The sequence below is a fragment of the Balaenoptera acutorostrata genome, chromosome 8, assembly GCF_949987535.1.
Source record: "Balaenoptera acutorostrata chromosome 8, mBalAcu1.1, whole genome shotgun sequence".
Classification (NCBI taxonomy): Eukaryota; Metazoa; Chordata; class Mammalia; order Artiodactyla; family Balaenopteridae; genus Balaenoptera; species Balaenoptera acutorostrata.
The window spans coordinates 3,704,765-3,725,628 of record NC_080071.1 but is presented as its reverse complement, the minus strand read 5'-3'; the positions used below and the strand labels follow the sequence as shown (position 1 = coordinate 3,725,628).

Below are 20,864 nucleotides of genomic sequence, written 5' to 3'. Positions count from 1 at the left end.
CCCAATAATAGCTCATGGTGGTGTCTCAGAGTATTTAGTAATGGTTTTAAGGCACAATTATATTAAAATTCAGATATTTCATTTCCAAAACTCTACAGTTTTGTTCATAATGATCTATTTTGTTATTCAAGAAAATGTCATTCTTTACACAATAATTGTAAAAATATGGGAAGTGATTAAAATAATCACATAGGAAAAACTGATATTCTTCCTTTTTTTCTAAAAGATATTTGAATATGTTAAACCTATGTTCCTACATAAAATAATCCGGAAATACTCCTTTAAATATCAGTCTATAAAGTGTATATAAACTGACCTGTTAAGAAATTGATTCACTTCTTAGTTCATACTCAGGTTTAATGCCTTATGCAGCTGCAGACAGAGAGGGGACCCTTCTTTAGTCTTACCTCTGCCTTGCCTCCAACCCAAATTCCTCCAGTCATTCAGCAAATATTTATAAGACCCTGAAAGAGTGCTAAATCCTAGACAAGTAAAGATGAATGAAATTTAACCCAAACATCAAGGAGCTCACGAATTAGTGGGTTTAGAAATTCATAAGCAGCTAATTAACCTGTATTAGTGCAGGTGTGAACACAGGAAAAAAGAGAGGGTAGTGGAGTTTTAACAGGGCAGGTGATTTGTTTAGAATGGGAGATAGGAACACCCGGAAGGCTTTACAGAAAAGGCAACCTCGTGTTGTCCATGTGGTTCAGGTAGTTCCGTGAGGTCGGGAAGAACATTCTGAAAAGAAAGAATAACATAAGCAGAGACATGGATGTGAGACTTAGTGGCCTCTCTGGGGAACTATGAGTGGTTTAATACAGCTAGAATGAAGGGTGACTGGAGAGTTGGGGAGGGGGGTGAGGAGTTAAAACTGGGAAGATAAATTGGAACCTGATTTATGCCAAAGTGAGGGGATTCCATAGGATCCTGAAAAGAATGTATAGCCAAAGTGATCTGAGACAGAGCTGAAGGAGTTTGCTTTCGAAGGTGACACTTAGTGGCATGTGGAAGAAAGGCCTGGAGATCAGCTGCAGGGATCCCACACCAAAAGGTCTGGCAGCACTTCAGGTGAAAAATGATGGATTCACGGTTAGTTCAGTGTTAGTAAGGTCAGGGTGCTCCTTGGCCAAACTTTGATCTAGGTACTGGTGTTATCTCATTTTTAGGACCCTGGTAATGCCTGCTCTGGGGCCCAGTCTTTGTATTTCTTGTCCCTTTCTCACAGTTCCCAGGCAAAGTATACATGACATTTCAGCACCACCCTCCTCCATAAATAGGTCTCAGGAACATGACCTGTCTAGAGAATGCCCTTGTGTCACCAGAATGAACATTTCTTGTGGGCATAACAGTCCACAGTAATGTTCTGTTCCACTTTTCATTCTTACCATGTATCATCAGAGGCACCTGACCTTGTAAGGTACAATCAGCCTCGGATTAAAATCAGCCAGGAAAAATATGTTAATCGGAGTGATTCAGAGCAAACACCTTTTACTTTTGTGTATCTTTATTTCTATCTGCTTTGGGCTTAATGGAAATTTTGTCTGTGCTTTGGTTTTCCACACCCTAAAATTTATTCTGATGGTAGGAGTAATGCTTACTGAATTCCTCAAATCACTTAAGCCATGAAAGAATCATGGAAGAGATAATGATATTCTGTTATTCACTCATTAATTCATTCATCAAATATGTATTGATAACCTATGATGAGTGAGGCCCTGTGTATATTCAGAAGGAGAATTAACAGCTAAAACTGATTTAGCAAATACCTGTTTGATTCTAAAGTCCTTGCCCTGGTTATAACTCTTATTCCATACTGCTTTCTTTGTGCTGATTAACTGCAATAAGGTTTTTACTTTTAAAGAGCTTAAAATTCATTTTGGGTAGATGAATGGATTTTAAAAAGTTAAAATACCATGTGATAACTGCTATACGGAAATATGACCAAAGTGTTGTGGGAAAACAACTGAATAGAGATCAGTTAATGATTACTAGTGGGAGAGAGAAAGGTTTTACAGATGAAGTGATATTTTAACAGTATTTTGAAAAAAAAGTTTAGTTATTTTACAGGGGGAAATGGCCGAAAACCTTTCTTGAAAGAGGAATAGCACAGTGAGAGAATAGGTCTGAAAGTAGAAGATGAACGTTGTTGAGAATAGAACACAGGCCATGTGATATAATGGGGGTTAGGGAGAGATTAAAGAGATGTTTTGGGGCCAGTTTGTGAGGTACATTTTATGCATGACACAAGAGTGGGTTTATAGAAAGAAGACTGGAGAATTAAGGATAGAATTCTAGGAGACACCAATGTATAATACTGTGTTATGGAAGAATCAACAAAAAAATGAGAAGAAATAGAATTTGGAGGGGACTTGTCAAAGTGTAGGTTCCTCCAAGTCAAAGGAATAGAGCATGTCCAAGAATATCAACTCCAGATAGTTCAAAGAGGATAAGAATTCTAAGTGGTTTATTGAATTTTGCAATTAGATGGCCATTATGAGAGATGTTTTGAAAGTGCTACATGACAGCAACCAGATTATAGTTGGAAAAGTGAAAGATAAGAAAGTAGAGAAGACTGTAGATTCCTTTCTGACTGTTTGGCTGTGGATTAAATGAAGGAAGAACAATTGTAACTTCAAGGGGAAGTGGGATCTAAGGGAGAATGTTTTTACAATAAGAAAGACATAAGTTTCAAGAGGATCATTCTTTCACTATTTATTAAGGGCCCATTGTTAAGTAACTATGAAGGATAGATGGTTCAGACACAGATATTATACTCATGTTTCTTAGAGTTAAAATTTCTAGAATATGGAAAATTTCCTAGTTTTACATAGGATACTTATAATTCATTTGGTACTAAAATGTAAATAAATAAAAGTAAATTTAGTATGAAGTGTCTATGATCATGTAGAATACAAAAATTGTCCAGCTAAGAGAATGTTAAGCCCTCAGGATCTCTTTCTCTCATAAGTGGAAATTTTTGGAAACACAGATTTTAGCTTCAGATTTCAATTGGTAGTGGTCATGTATCTTTGATGAAAAGCTAGTATGCACTATTTCATCTAAGCGCCTTTACAGGAAACAAAAATTGCTTTAAGAAGTAAGATATAGTACTTGCTTTAGCTTTGTTGGTACTACGTTTTTCTTTTTCTCATAGAGTAAAAAAACTATTGAATTGTGCAGAACTTACACACATTTGGAAAGTCTACAAAGTATTCAGATCTATGAGGTTGACAGTTTTTCTCCACATAGAAATTTTATTACCTTATCTTTCAATTTAAGTAATAGATTTGTTCTTTGAAAGCCTTCACTTTTGTCTCTTGATGGCCCTTTTCACTTATTACTATGTGCGGAGGAAAAGAAAACTCCAAAGAAAAGCTGAGAAAAAATGAAAATCTAAAGGCTTTTTTATGTTTACTTGGAGAGAGTTTTGACATTTATTAAAGAAGGTATATTGAACAATGTTAAAGCCAAACTTTAAAAAATTAATACGTGTGATTTTGACAATGTTTGTATTGTTAAACAATTTTTGTTGTGAGATATAGAAATGATTAATCCTGTGAACTCAATAACAAGTTAACTATGTCTTCCTACTTCTAAAATTTCTCCCTAGCGTAAGACTTTCATTAATATTGAATTTATTTTAAATTCAAATTATGTTTTTTTTTTAAAACATAGACCAACCTCCACAGCATTATCTCCCAGCAGTACCCACAGCACATTTCACCCTCCAGTAGTAAAGAAATGCTTGTAGCTACACTACTTCTCCTACCACTGTGGACAGAAGCACATACACAGCCTCACCACATAGCCATGGAACCATTCCACACCTAGATGTGTTTGCTTAAATAGCTCACTGGACCCAAATGTCTCTCCTGCCTTTTTCCACTTTACTCTTATTATCCCACTAGTCTCAACACAGGATTATCTCTTTGTATATAGCACGTGGCAAGTGAATAGTAAATATTACTTGACTTGGACTTAACTGAAGTTTTTTAAAAGAGAAGAATCAAATATTCAGGGTTCTCCAGAGAAAAAGAAGCAATAGGATATATATATCATATGTATCATATATCATATATATTATATATATAAATGGGGAGAGAGAGACATTTATTATAGGAATTGACTCACCCAATTATGGAGGTCAAGAAATCCCAGGATCTACTGTCTGCAAGCTGGAGAACAGGGAAAGCTGGTGGTGTAATTCAGTCCAAATCTAAAGACCAGAGAACCGGGGAAATGATGGTGTATGTCACAGTCTAAGTTCAAAGAACTAAAAACCAGGAGCATTAATGTTCGAGGGCAAGAGATGACAGATGTCCCAGCTCAAGCAGAGAGAGCAAATGTGCCCTTCCTCTGCCTTTTTGTTCTATTCAGACCCTCAGCAAATTGGATGATGCCCACCCTCACTGGTGAGAGTGGTCTTCTTTACTCAGTCTAATTTAAACACTTGTTTCCTCCCAGAGACACCCTAATAGACACACCCAGAAATAATGTTTTGCCAGCTATCTGGGCATCCCTTAGGCCAGTCAAGTTGACATAAAATTAACTTATACACACAAGTGATATATCTATATGTGTGTATGTGAGTTTTGCTTTTTTGTCAGTATTTTGAGATGAATTGTGTTCAAAATTCATATGTTGAAGCTCTATCTCCCAGTACCTCAGAATGGGACTGTATTTGGAGATAGGATCTTTAAAGAGATGAATAAGTTAAAATGGGGGTCATTAGGGTGGGCCCCAATCCAATGTGACTGGTGTCCTTATAAGAAGGGGAGATTTGGATACAGCACACACAGGGGAAGACCATGTGAAGATATATAGGAAGAAGATGGTGGTAAGCCAAGGAGAGAGGCCTCAGAAGAAATCAAACCTGCTGACACTTTGATCTCAAACTACTATTACTTTGGTTTCTATTCATTCTGTTTCTTTATGCAAATATACATTTGCAGAGTATTATATACTAAAGTGAAATCATATGATAGACACTCTTTCATGTTTATTTACTTTGCAATACATTATGAACATCATTCCATGTCAATCTACATAACTAGATGCTTTTATTCTTAAGGTTACCGAGTGTTCTATTGTCTGGACTTTTCCAATTTTATTTAATAAACCAGCTATCATTTGATAATTAGGATTTTTTTGTTAGTTTGTTTCTGTGTTTTGTTCTTTTTTAAAATTATTTTTTCCTAGGATAAAAACTTCTGTCTTTAAATATCTGTGTGCTTATCTCATTAGTTTTCTAGTATCAACACCCAGAAGAAGAAATATTCAGTGTGAAAGTATAGACTTTATTAATCAAACTAGCAATGATTTGGGGCAAGTTACATTGTCTCTTTGTGTCACGTTTTCCTTGTCCATAAGGTGATGGGTTTAGACTAATTGTTCACTAATATACTATAAAACTATAAAGTATGATGTATTTAATCAGAGTCCCATTTGAATTTTAGTAATTTTTTAAAAATTGGGTCAGAGTCACTACCCCAGATACCAATTCTCTCAAAATTCCTCTAAAATATCTATAAAGACACTGAGAAAACGAAGAAGATTCCCATTAGTAGCAGAATTAAAAATAACAAAGCCTGTATTATTAAAACTGTGGAGTAACTGAAGGGCTAATCATAAAATTCCTGGGTCACAATTAAATATTTGTATTTAATTTTTCTCTGTGATTTTATGATCTATTTTCCTGATACTTTAAAATAATGTGCCAGAATATATCAGGTTATACCAATAGCTTATTTATGCCTAACTTCAAGAGAGGTAATAATCTTTTCCAACTATTTCTTATTATCGACCCCTAGTCTAGTATCAATAGATCCACAGTCTATAAGAACTAGAAACCTAAGTGTCTGTCCCTTGGTTTCTTCATATTTTGTCCATTTAGATAACAAAAATACTGGTGATTTTTTCCTTCCCATATTAATTCATCAGCAAATTTTTATTGAATACCTACTATATACCAGAAAACAACCTAGGCACTGAAGTTTTTATCAGTGAACAGACAAAAATATTTGACTTGTGAAGCTTAAAGATTATTGACCATTATTGGTGGAATTTGGGGAATATTTCCTTTAAAATCAATTTTCTGTGTAATTCACCTTCTTTCTCAAAAACAAAAGAAAAAAACAAGTTTAAAATTATTTTTTATCAGCTGAAAAGGGAGAACCAAAAAGATCTAACTCTGATATTACACTGGTTTTGAAATCATACCAATTCAGGCCCACACTGTTTTGAAAATAGCAGTATGGCAAAATTCCAAGACATTTCTTACTATATATATTATTGCTTCTTGCCCATAGCAGGACCAATTCTCTGTGTGGTCAAAAACAATTTAGCACTGTTAGTTTTTTATGTTTTGCTTCTTCATTTCAAGCAGAAGCTAAAAATAACTTTCTGTGAGCATTTTTCCCCAATCTATTATTTGTTTTTCCCTTTTTTTTTTTTTTTTTTTTTTTTGGTTTGGTTATATTTATTTGAGCATCTGTTTTGTTTTGTTTTCTGTCTGTTTTTTTTCTTTTTTCCTCTTTTTTTTGGAAACATGGTTTTCCTTTCTCTGATCATCTGCAGGAGTGTGTGGTTACATTTTTCATATTACCCTATGATAGTCCATATTTCATGGCTAGAATTGACTTCTCACCTCTGTGTGGCCTTTTGACATAGAGCATATTTCTATGAAACTGGCTTGGGAATGCTGCTTGTTTTACTCCATGGCCCTTCTAAATGTACATGTCTGTTTCTCTCTGGCAGATTGTAAATTCCTTTAAAGAAGAGGTTGTATCTGATTTATCTATTTTGCCTCAGCAGCTAGCATGCATTCTGTGTGTAATATGTGCTTAACTAATGTTGCTAAAAAATACTGTCCTGGTGCCTGTGTTGTATTGTGAAATCTGACAGCCTATGATATAAGCATCTTTCTATCATCATTGTAATACCATTTCTTACTTCATTAATACATTTTCAAAAACTGCAAGAGTCAGAAAAAGATTAAAAAGTGATTCATTTCATTATGATTTTTGGTTCTCTTTCTCATCTTTATGATATCTTCTAAAACTACCACAGGAAGTTTCCTGAGCGTTCTGGAACTGAGGTTAAATATCTCTCTACAAAAGGAACTAAATAGGCTTTTAACTTATCCATATTAACTTATTAGTAAAACTTAATGGTATTAATTTTTGTTCTCTCTTCTCCTTGACTTTTGTTTGTGGTTTTTACTCTGGTATTTTTCTCTCTCTCAAAAAAAAAAAAGAAAGAAAGAAAAGAAAAGAATGAAATAGAGGAAAGTGAGTTGTAGCCCCTGCCCTTGAGGAACTCTGATCTATTTGAGGAAAGAGATGAGACAAGAAGGAATGTGGCAGGGGCTCTGGGGATCTGAGTCGTGTAAGATAAATGGTGCTTCTGGGGGAGTATTAGACAATAATGTTATACACTGAAATAGTTCTGAGGAACATAGTATGCTTAGCTAGGAATTTGAAATTTATTCCATAAGTCCATAAGCAGTAGGGGAACACTAATAACATTTGACATATAAACTATCTCAATCATGTGTGTGTTTTAAAAAGGTCTTGATGGCATGGTGCTCTGCTGGAACAAGAAGCCCTGGGTTTGAAAAAACAGATTTTAAAATGAATCCCAATTTACAAAGGAAAGGGAGACAATTTTTTTAATTAAAAAAATGGCTTTTTAAAAGTGATTTGTTGGTAAACAGGGCACAAAAAAGAGCCAAAAGATAGAAGACCTTATATCTTGGAATTGCAGTTTGTTTTGTTGGTTTCATTTTTCTTCTCTTTGCCTCATTTGTCATCTTAATTTGGAAATACTGATAGCATCTACTTCCTAAAATTATTTTGAGGAATAAGAAATGTAATACCTGTTAAAAAAAAAAACAGAATATTGTTTTCAACATAATAAACACTTTTTAAAAAAGTAGAACCTTAAAACTGTTCTAATAGACCATACATAAAATCATCAGTACTTGGCATAATTTGGGCTTCTGGGAGTTTGGAGGCAAAAAATAAACTGTGCAGCTCTTAAAAAGTGCTCGTTATTAAAAATAAGCAAAATATGGCATAAATAAAAGATTAGAAGTGTGATGATTGTGATAGTAATAGTGACTGAAAAGGGAACTACATAACTAAGCTCAAGTCCCATGAGGGACACGAGAGGAAAAAAAGGGCAGCGGGTCCACCCTCAAACACCTCAGAAAACACACAGGAACTAGCTTTTGAAACATTTTCAAAGCAGATTTTAAAAACTCAGAGGGATGCAAAATGAATATACAAGTACCAAAGGGACATTCATTAAGTGAATGATCTGAAAATCAGTCATTTTGTCATTTTCTTTGGTTTTGTGATTGTTCCATCTAATTATTTTCTTAAAAGTTCAGCATTGTTTTCTAAGTCCTTAAGGTGAGAAACACATAAGGAAACGTACAGGTACTAGGGAAACCTCTGTTGGGGTTTTGGGGAAGAAGGTAGTGAGTTTCGTTTCTGTCACACATTTTTAAAAGGTAGGAATTATTCTTCTATATTACAACAGCTAATTAAGGCCTAGGTATTTCAAACTACTGGCTCTGCTGAAAGGAGAGGGCACGTTCTACTCTTCAGGCCTCTGCTGTCAGGCTGAGCAACGCTCCTCCTTGTGGACCAGCGACCCTGTGGCCCCACAGAGAATATTTGAGAAGAGCCCAAGGAAGCTGTCAGGAGTGATTTCAAACAGATCACAACTTTTCAGCAGGGGTTTTGAGCAATTCAACTTTAGCAGCCTGTGTTGTCCACTTTTCAAGAGTCAGGTCATTGCATGTCCCTTATTTGTTTTCTGCCCCGTGGCATATTTTCAAAGCACAGAATGTGAAACGTGCATGTCTTTTGGAACAGTAAAGGCCAGGAAAATCTGTCACATCAATATCTATCCTTTATGATCCCAAGTAACAAGTTGTAGCTTGTTCTAGCTTTCGCCAGCTAGTCATGTCATGGGGAAAAACACAGAATACAGATATATTTTTCTATGAAAGTTTAAAGTCCAGTTTGTGCTTTGAGAGTACAGGTGGCGCTGCCTAACAGAGAACAATTATTGCATAGTTACACATTGGGCAGCTATTGTTATGAAGCTTTGATGTAGTCACCTTATTTTCCCTTGATTCTGGGACATGTTCTTGGCCTTTAATATAATCAGTAAGTAATTCAGAATAACCAAAGAAACCATATACAATATAACTACATAGTATTTTCATTCGTGTACTTGTTACCTCTAACAATTTACATTATTTTTCTATTAGACTGCGTTCCCCAGATTTTACTGCTATGAAAAAGCACAAATTTCAGATGTTTTAACAATGAAGGTTTATTTCCTGCTCATGTTCTATCCTGAAACAAGTCAAAAAAAAAATAAATCAGTAAACCTCCAACCTACGACTTAATTCCAAACCAACTTTATACAATTTTAAGAAAAGGATCAGAGGAATATAGATTAACCAGCAACATTGGTTTAAGAGAAAAAAAATAAACAAAAAATTCCTTACATTATCGTCAGTTTAGGAAATATTTTCTTCTTTTTCACACTGGAATAGTAGCAGAAGAAAGCCATTTTTGTTAAAGGAGTATAGAAATTTTAGCCTAATACTTCTTCCACTCAGCATACAAACAAAAATTATAATTATATTGATATTGGGGTGCCATATACAAGCTTTAAATTTAATATTCATAGTATTATTTATCACTTGAGTTAAATTAACTTAGAGGGTATGTAAATTTTATACACATTGTATCATTTAATCTTTCAGGAAGCCTAATTTTTTTTTTTAACTTTTATAATGATCAACTTGCCTTGCAAAAAGGAAAAAGAAAAAGAATGGAAGGAAGAAAGGGAGGAAAAAAGAAACAAAGTAAAGAAGGAAGAAGAAAAACTTTGAGGTAGTAAAAGGAAAACATACAATAGAAAGATAAAATATAAAATAAGAAAGGAAGGGGATTTAAGGAAGGTTAAAGCATAAGAGGCTAGATCTGTGGGAAATGTGTGACAAAAGTGGGAATATTGCTCTCCCTTGTATTATAAACTAAAAGACCAAAGTGGGTGAATTGCTAGAAGATATATCCTTTGTGAGGAGGGGAGACTAGATTACAGTACAGTTCTGTCTAATTCCAAAACTTACACATGCTATTGGTGTCACACCATACCAGCACTTTAATTTTACACAATTATTTAAGTGACTAAATTGAATTAAATTACATTTAACTACATATTTGTTTGTATGATTTTTATATAAAACTGGTTTACATATCGATTTACCCATCAGGCAAACGCCTTTAGAATTTTTGTCAGGGAAAGAAGATAAACGTTTCTTAGTTAGCTGCATCGTGGGACAAGAATGGAAGTGTCACACAATTTACAACATTGAATAAGTAAAATTTTACATGTCCAAGTTGCTAAAATGTGATCATCTAATTTTATAAAAAGAAGAATTAATAAATAGATTAATGAAGGAAGGGAGGGAGGGAGGGAAGAAAGAAGGGAGGAAAGGAGAGAGGGAGGGAGGGAGGGAGGAAGGAGGGAAGGAGGGAGGGAGGGAGGGAGGAAGGAAGAAAGGAAGAAAATATTTGCCTATTACTGTGGTTCTTACATGTTAAATGTTTTTCATAGTGGATCAATATTCTTTTCAGTGAGAAATGACTGGTAACTAGCTGAAAACATGTACTTATGAATGGAGCTATATATTCTTCATAGAATGGGATATGACACATGTATGTGTATTCATATGAGTTCAACCATGCATCCTCCATGCCTTCATACATTCGTTCATTCATTTTAACAAACAACAAACATATTGATTGACCAAACTACATACTGACCATGTGCTCAAGAAATGAAGAAATATAAAAATGAATAATAGATGACCCCTACCTTTAAGTAATCAGTCTAGCATAGTCATAGGCAAAGGCATATTTAGAAATTTATAAATGCATATATAAATAGAGAAATGCAAAAATAGAATGTACCATATTTATGATTGTATGTGGATCAAATATATAAAGATATTTATAACTGCCCCCAAATGGCAATTCTCCATAATGTAAAATACTACTGTAATATTCTATAGCCTTTTGGATTTATTGAGGATATTTATGTAAACTTCCTGAATCAATTTTTAGACTACTGCCTGCATAAACCTTCTCACCTTGAGTCAGGGAAGTAATATAACACTTGGATTAGGAAAGAAATGTGTGTTAATGGCCATCTTTTGTCATAAGCCTTCAGATGTTTCTGTTTGCAACATGTTCCTATAAGTGTTGAACAAATCTGGTGAGTGTTTTATGACTAATTGACATTTATGCAGCGTAGACAAATTTGTTAATTCATACTGACACTTGATTTTAGCAAGTCATTTCAATTTTTTTCATTTACTCTTTTTTTGATTGCTTGTTTTGTTTTAAAGCAATTTAAAAAATTTTAAAAACTTGTGAAATGCAGGTCCTAGATTTTGAGGAAAGCTAAATGGTGGTAATTGGGAAGGTGGTATCAATACGAATACAGTGTACCTTTATCAATTAAAAATGTTTGCCTCTAGAAACCTTTGGTGTTACCTTTTGATGGATATGTAAAAATCTTGTAACTAGAACAAAGGCTATACTGAAGTATCAGAAAGGAGGTGACTATCTGTATATAGGAATTATTTCCCAGTGATTTAGACTATAAACTAAAGTGGCTAATATCAATATCTCAGCATATGTGCACTACAACTGAAAATAAATATTTTCTAGAGAATTAGAGTTATATATCTCACTTATAAAGACATTCACACTCTCAAAACCTTCTGTTCACACTTTCTGATATCCCTACCATTGCCCCAAATTTGTATAGGACTAATATGCCTTGAACGATATTTAATAACTGCAGTTGACTATGCCAGATATTGCCATTATAATTTGTTTCAGATTTTACCATGTTGCGCCACAGAAACCCTATGAACTAGGAAGGGTAGTCATTAGGTTTTCATAGAAAAATTCCTTATTGTTTACTCTTATTTTGTGCTAAAACATAAAATATTCAGGTATAAGATTAGTCACTTTGTCTGCATGGCACTAAGCATGGAGATTTCCAGCCCCACCTCCCAGCCCCCGTGGCTTGTTATGTTCTTAAGCCAGTTTTGGAATTGGTCATTCATCGTGGCATCATGTAGACAGAACGTTCCACAATTGTATTACAGCATACATTGCTTTTCTTCCCACCTTCATCTATAGAATTATAACCACCGTTTCTAATGTAATACCCTACATTTATGTCTTCAATTTTATCAACCGTATTACTTAATACTAATTTTATGATTGTTCCTTTTCCTTTTGAGTTGATGCGTGTAATATATTAATTTAAGTAGAAATCATCTACTCACTCTGAAAAAAACACTTTATGCCTTTCAGATCTGCTTTTAATAAAATTTCCTGGAAAATATCTAGATAATAAAAGTTTTACATTACTAGAGATTTTGTTCTTTTTTTAATATTTATTGAGTCATCATTTCACACTTTAGTGGCCACTTCTACTCAGGTGGCCTGCATAGAATTTTGTGTTTAAACATTTCTAACTTAAACCAGCCAATCTTAACAAACTTCCTTTTATGGATAACTTCCTGGCAAACTAGATTTTATCTTTTCTTTTATATTTCTCCTTCTTAAAATAATCACTTTAAATAATCCACTTTGTTAATTTTCTTTCTTTCATTGTCACTTCTTCAACTGAAATTTCTCATTAATTTTTACTTTTCCTAAAATAATTGTTGGTCAGAGTTTATTGAACATCTCATTATTATTTTACTTCATCACATTAACCCTTCTCAGAAATCAAAAACTCTTTCTGACCAAATGTCCTTAATATTAAAGTAAGATTAGCTTTGTCTTACTAATTTTATCAATACTAGGTAACACAATGATTTAATGTAATATTTTAAAACTAGGCATTATAATATATAATTATAGAGTTGTACCAATTATACTTATTACAACAAACAAAAATTTAAGATACTAACTTAAGCTTTTTGAAGAAAACAAAGCAGGGTAATACCTAGCTATTTCCATGTTAGAAATAACAGTCAAATTTTGATAGAGAATAGTGCTAAATAAATAGAAACTGTAGTACAAAGCTGTGTGTGTGTATATATATGTGTGTGTGTATATATATACACACATATATATATCTACCAAATGAATGAAATATAGAGTGAATTGTTGTGGAAGTTCAAAATTGTACTGAGTAATAATATAGATAAATTTATAATTGATGGATCTTGGATCTTTAAAGGTATTTTAAACACATCTACAGTATTTTGGAATCAACACAAAAATGTGAAGTTGGTATCAAGAAGGATATTAACACCCTTCTATAACATGTCCCTCACTGTCACTGCCAGAGACAGAATATCAGGCATTACTGACCACAGGTCTGAGCTGGCGTGGTAATTCTAACAATTTTACTACTCAGGAAATGCACTGATTTTCCTTCGTTCAGATAATATTTCTACTTTCTTATTAAGTGGCTGTACTCTCTTGGGCATGAGGGAGTAAGGAAAAGCATTTTTCCTACTACTGCGTTAAATTAAAAGGATCATAATAACTCCACGTTTTATTTCTACCTCTTATTAGCTATGATTTTTCAGGAAACTCATTTGAACACATACTTCTCCATTTCATAAGATGAATAATTCCAACTCATGGGTTATTATAGAAGCTGAATAAGAATATTTTTCATATGAAACACTTATCCTAGGACCTGGCACAAAGTTCAGTAAATGTTAATTGAACTTTATGCAAAATTTTATATCAAAGGTAGCATAGAAAATTTTTGAAGCATGTTAAAAAATTATAAATCTTTATGTATATATGAAATAATTTTATCTCAGAAAATTGGGAAACAATAACAGATGAAAAAATGTTTCAAAGTCAAGTTAACAAACTGGTGAATTAATATATAAATACCCTTTCCAAATGCAATAAAACTTTTTGCATTTTGCAATACAGCAGTCTGCAAGAAGAGGGGGGCAAAAAAGTGCTGGGAGCTACATAGGGTGTAAGGCTTTAAAGTTAAGAATGCCATGCAAATGTAGTCATGTTCTTCCACCAAAAGAGTGAAATTTTCAGAATTAATCAGAAAAAAAAAATTTGCAACTGACTTTTAATGTTTAAATTTTCATCACTGTATGAAAATACTGTTTTATAAATCTGATGCACAAAATGTAGTCATGTTTTTATTTTTCTTGAATGAGATTTTTGGAGCACCAAAACATGCATGGCAGTCTGCACAAGTTTTCTAAGCCTCCTTTAATCAGTTGTGCCATATTTTTTTTTTCCCTGTGTGTAGAAAGAAAAGGGTATATTAAAAGATTTTTCATTCTGAATGTTTCCATCATCGTGGTTAATAACAGCAGCCTAGCATATATGAGGAGAAATTCAATTTCAAATTGCTTTAAGGTTTACCTTTGAATTTCACTTTGATCAGAAGAGTCCCATGACCTTTAAATTTGATGAAAAGAGGGAGCAGATATTAATCTCATTATTTTATTTTGAAGTCCTCCCAAAGCAAGTGACTCTAGACGACATTTCCACAAAATGACATGAGTAGTCCACGTAAGTTGATCATTATTACAGTGAAAGACAATACCTAAGATTTTAATACACTTTCAGTATTTTATATCTGATTTCAATTCCTTTTGTAAAATCTCTCAGCTACTTCAGAGTTCTCATTGTTTTGGACAGTTTAATTATATGTCTTATATTTATGCTTGTATTGTAAAAACTGTTTCTTTTTAAAGATTATATATTTATTCCCTTATATATGCCAAACTTATTTTGATAGTCCAAAAATATTTACTGTGCTTCCTAGTAATATATGCTACACTATTGCCTTTACACAAAGGTACTCCCCCTGTTACAGAAAATTACAATTAAAATATAGAATATTGTAACTATACAATAATTGCACACACTGTTAAAGAACACAATAAGTTAACTATCCAAGCATTTCATATAGTAACATTCAGATGAGAATTAGTTACCTCAAACAAAAATCCACTCAGTTACTTTCAGGTACTATGTTAAGAACTTCTACCAGTGTCATTTAACCTTTTGAACAGTCTTGCTGGGCATGCATACTATTATTCCTATCCTAAATTTTTTAAAAATGATTGAACAATATTTGGTATAAGAACAAAATCTGTGGGAACATAATAATTTATCTCAAATATCTCTTGAAGTGTGATTTGTGAAGTACTTGCATCAGGCTCACTTTGTTAAAATGCAGATTTCTGGCCACAGCTCCAAGCTGCTTAATGAAAATCTCTGGTATATGGGCCTCCAGAATTTCAACTTTAACACATTTTTCATTTTGATAATCATTAGTCTAACCTAGAACATAAAGGGAAGAATAAGATTAGGAAAACAATATAATGATAAACAATCTTTCTTTTTAATGTCACTGGCCTTGGAGAGAAGGGGAGAAATCAAAAAGACTGTTTTTGAAGCAAATATCTTCATACGATAATGTGAAAAGAGAAGGATACACAATTGTTCGAATAAATAAGAATCTATCTGTCTTTCTATCTACCTGTCTATCCATGATCCAACAATACTTTCATGAATCCAAAATTCATAAAAGTGTTTAAAAAGTTAAATAATTCAGAGTGGTATAGTGATCAAACACATAAGAAAAAGAAGCTGATTTTCATTGTCCTAGGGTAAAGGGCAGTGGGGGAAATAACTGTAGAATAAATTTAAAAGGAAGGATATACAGATGTTTGTGATGGTAAGAAAAAAAATAAGATTTCTTGGGAGGACCATGCAGGACTAACTCAAAGATAATTGTCCAGGAATGAATAACAGGGAGCAGTAGATTGCAACAGTACAGATTAAAGATGACTAGGGCATGGACTGCGGATTTTTCTTGACAAACAATGACAAAGACACAGATGCCAGAAATTATTATAGTCAGCATGATTATGCAAATAATTCAGAGGGGAATTTGGCTGGAAATTTTGATGATTCACACACATTTCAATTCTTAAATGATCTGCCATTAATGGCTTTGATCACTGTAGTCTACTCAGAGAATGAAGATTTATGAATTTCTATAAAGACAGTAAAAATACTTGGTCTTAAATCAACCATTGGAGGAAGTACTTGTGGAGCAGCAAATGCCTTAAGTTGTAGTTTTGTAAGGTAGGCAACAAGAATAATGACTTCTGTTTGATTTAATATCTCAAAAGAGATTTTTTTTTTAAAACTGGAACAAATGTAGACAAGTGGAACATATTTTATATTTGGCCATAAAACATTATTTTATAAGGAGTATAGGGAAAATTGCAAGGTGATCATCAGTTGATTAAGATGCAGAACTGTTAAAATTAATTATTTCTCCAGCACAGTCTTTGAGAGTTATTTCCAGTATGTAATAAACAAAATATTCCCTGAAAGCTAAGAAGTTAAGTGTGCTTCCACAATGCAAAAGAGAGGAGCATCACGACCACTAGCAAGTGATATATTTTACCTAATATAAATACTGGGCTCCAAGCTATGGATAAAACAAAAAATTACTCAATACTGTTAATAAATACCACCTGTCCTACTTAAATAATTTCAGAGTTTGGAATAAAAATCACAGTATCCTGATCTTCTTTGTTTAAAAATCTCTCTCTGCCCTTCTGGAGTTCTAAAGGCATGTTTTTAATAACTTCCTAAAATACTTAAAGCACATGATGCTCATATCAGAACATCTTATCAATTAGCATTTATTCCTCCAACTCCTGAGCAATTCCATTTTCTGACTTCCAAGCATCTCAGTGTTATGATGAGCCCAGAGGTTCTTATCTCTATTAACACAACAAAATATATCTCAGATCATTTCTCTTGCTTAACGTGAACCTGATTTAGGTTGCTGTTGTTGCTGTTGTTTTTTAATCAAAGGAGGTAATGTAAAGAGCAAATTTTGATATTTTAATTTTAAAATAGCTTTGTACACATCAGTTATATAATAAAATTACCAAGCAATCAGTATTATTTTTTTCACTGGAGCATGTAAAATATCCTCAGTGGTCAATTAGAAAGGTTTGACAAATGTAAAGCTACATAAAACAAAGACTTTTGCAATGATTAGGATTCATTCTAACGACATGTTTGCAAAATTTGCCTAAACATCTTATTTTGAATTATCTTTGGACTGTGTCAAGAATTAGGAACTGAAGAACTGGAACAATTTTCTAGAACATTCAACTGCAAAACCACAACTAAGGAAGAAAAGAAATGATTTTTTTAAATCAATGATTTTATTGGTTGTTCACTTTATTATAATTATTTGAAATATGCTCATTTCATTACCTCACTTCAGTAATACAGACAGGGTCATAGACCTGGCCTTAAAATTTATTTACCTATCTTAATGATTTACTTGTAGTATGGTATATAATAAATGTGATGTATAGAAAATATATATGTAAGCTTTTTATAAAGGATCTAAATAAAAAATCAGGATAATGCATGAGTGATGACTTAATAATAATATAATGATATTAATTTTCATTGAAATCATGCTCCATACTCATAGTTTTATAATATCATTATTAATCAAATAACTATATTCTTGAATAGTAACATTACTGTCAATTATTCTGAAGTTAATGTATGCTTTTATGAAACAAATTTTTGTTTTTGTAATTTGAGTTTGTCAATACGATGATTTTATGAGATTTTGCCCTTGTGTTAGGACACCCAATACTGTCTTCACAAATACCACAAATAATTCACATGGCATCATAGAAACCTAGTTCCAAAACAGCTTCAGCTATTTGAATTGGCTATGACAGAATTGGAAGAGACCCAGAAATGGCAGTTATTTAGTTTGGCCACCATGCCCAAAGATATCTACTTGGAATAGTTCTGGAAGCTGTTCTTTTACTGTGTACAACTATTCGTGATATGGTGGTATTTGACAGTCATTTTAAATAAGAACTGAAGCCAATTAAATTGTTTCTCTATGGATTTCCTTTGACAGATGCATGGAGGCATCTTGTGTTAGCCAGCAGACATTGTTCAAACATAGCTAAAACCATTCCAGCATTTATTTTGATACAATCAGCTAATTATATGGTTGTGATTTATGTTTAAATGAAGGATTTTAATCAAATCTATTATTTTAATCCTCTGCGAGACTTCCCATCATAATGTTATGGTTCCTATATGGGAAAGACAACTTCTCCGAATGAAAACTTGGACATATTGTCTTGATTTCATGGGAATAGAAGTATGATCTTAAATGGGAAAGCACTATATTTCCCTATCTCTGATTAAAAGAGTAAAAATTGTGCAGTTTGAACTGTGAGACATATGACCATTTGCTGTTTGGTTGTTAGAACCAGAAAAAATAAATCACAGAAACTTAGTATAGAAGGATTTGCTTGACAGGTAAACTCAATCTTTATAGTGGCATAATTTTCAGTACCTCTCAAATTAATCTCAACTCTTAATTAAAATTTCGGTTTTGTTATAAAATATGCCAATTTTAAGTTTAACATAGAATAAAGAAAAATGACTATAAACTTAAATTTTAAAAAGCATTTTAACAAGTGAAGTCCAATTGAGGTTACCCTCAGCATACTGACAATATGCAGGAAATTAGCAGAAATCTCTATCTAAAATTCATGCATCTGTGATAGCAGGCTCTTCCTTCATTTCATTTGGTTAAATAACTACATTAGCAGACTTGTGGGTTTTGTTACTCACTGATTTTGTTTTGTTTTGTTTTTATCTTTCTAGATGCTCCACCAACTGGTCAGGCACACAATGTGAGAGGCCGGCCCCAAAGAGCAGCAAGTCTGATCATATCAGCACAAGTAAGTTTCTCAGATTAATATCTTGGGTGTTCCACATAGTATAGAAAGCATTGTTTTCTTTTTATACCGTTATTGTGGGCATTGAGTCTTGGAAAATCTCCTTTATGGAATTTTGCAAGAGATCTGCAATCCATATGTTTTTTGAAAGAAGAAGCACTGAGCTCTCACCTGGTGACAGGATCCAGCATTATGTGCTCTTTTAGGCTGTGAGGGTTCATCTCAAACTTTGGCAGTTTTCAGAACACACATCTGTAAACCTAGCTTAAGCTTTTCTTCGGAAATGTGCGTCAGCTGCAAAGGCTGCAAATATCACAATGGATGTGAGAATACTTGGGGAAGAAAAGTAATTTCATGTTTTAATTAGAGTGTATTTTTCTTGAAGTGCATTCAGTGTGTTGTGGAAAAACAAACTTGGTTAGTCTCAAAGTGATGAAGTATGTTAACAAGCAATATTTAATAAGGATCATAGTTGATTCATTGCTTCCTTATCTTTGAAGTACTGGTTTTGAAGTATATTAAAATATAGCAACATTTTACAAGTTTTTTTTTGTGTGTAGCTGTAGTCTTAGGACAGGTCCCTGATATGAAAATTTATCTACGTCAGTATTTTGTGTCTATGTGTGTGTGTTCCAACAATTTTAAATGATTTTATAAAAATTTTCACAACAAAAGTCTTACATAAAGTTTCCCAATTCACACATATTATCGCTAATGAGTGGAAAAATTTTGCGAAATCTGGAATAACTATCAAGTGGGTAAATATATTCTTGAAGAGAAAAAAATAATACCTCTGATTTATGAACGCTTACTTAGCAATTTTTCTCTAGTCTTTCTCTGCTGGTGAGAGAGCATACATGAAAAGAAACAAAAAATATACTGTGGAATTTGTGAAAAAAGAAAGACATTATCAAAATCAAAAGTATATGATTTTTGTACCTTAGACGTAGGCTCCCAGTGTTTGCTGATCTACTTGTTTGTTGTGCCTGTCCCCAAATAATTTATCATTGCTTGAAATTCTTCAAGTGACATTGTCTAAAGTTCCACCATTTAGAGATTAACTTGGGCTAGTAAGGATGACCATCTTTGAAAAATGGCAAATAGGTATAGAATAAATAACCTTAGAAACGAGTCTTTGCATTCGGAAAAGTGAGATATGTGATTCTGGTCATGGAGCGTATGGTGTTACCTTAGAATTTGCGTGTTGTCTTTAGGAAGGGAAGGTAGAAGACTGTAGCAAAGCTATGGACACATAGTTGTAGGAATAGGGCACTAGGATTTGAGGAACTGGTTCATAAAATATAGGAGATGTGGAAAAATATACCTTGCCTAACTTGATATTGCAAAAGAAGAGCAAAAGAAAAAAAATACTCTCTTCTCTCTCTTCCAGGATCATACTGACATTGGTACTAACAATTCTGGAGGAATACTAATTTATATGATTTTGTGAACCAGTTATAAGACTCAACCATCATTAAGAGCATTTTTGTAATGAAAAAATGCATTTGAGTTACCAACCTGTAGAACATACTGAAGTAATAAGTTGAGAATTAATGAAGTCAGGGTACTTGAGGCTTTCTTTTATGATAATTTCTCAATTATCTAAGATAAATTAAAAACTTAGTCTTTTAGAGAATCAAAACAATTTTAAATATTGATAAAATTTTCTGAAAGAAGGAAACAGAGTAGAATGTCAATTGAATTTTCAATTTATATATAAGGTCCATCTACAAGGGAAAGTTTCGTGTTTGGAAGATGATTTTGAGGAGGGGTGTGCCAGATGTATTTATTGAAAGGTGATGTTGCCAACCATTTGCATTGGCAACAAGCTCCCTTATAAGAAAAATGCCTCTAATTACATACAACAGTTCTAAAATAGGAACTATCAGATGGAAGGAGGCGTTGCAAGTAGTTGTAACCCTTTTTCCAAAGATTCTGGTGCTCTTTCTTCCATCACTGATCTAAAGTCATTACATTTAATGGAAGTATCAAC

At 33.1% G+C, this 20,864-nt stretch overlaps 1 protein-coding gene across 1 annotated transcript in view; it reads left to right on the top strand.

Moving 5' to 3' along the window:
* LRP1B (LDL receptor related protein 1B) overlaps positions 1-20,864 on the top strand; it is a gene marked incomplete at its 5' end in the record, with an annotated part of 1,526,008 nt that overhangs the window by 1,493,414 nt on the left and 11,730 nt on the right. The window contains 1 exon segment of the mRNA XM_057550915.1: positions 18,798-18,874. Coding sequence (XP_057406898.1) covers positions 18,798-18,874 — 77 coding nt within the window.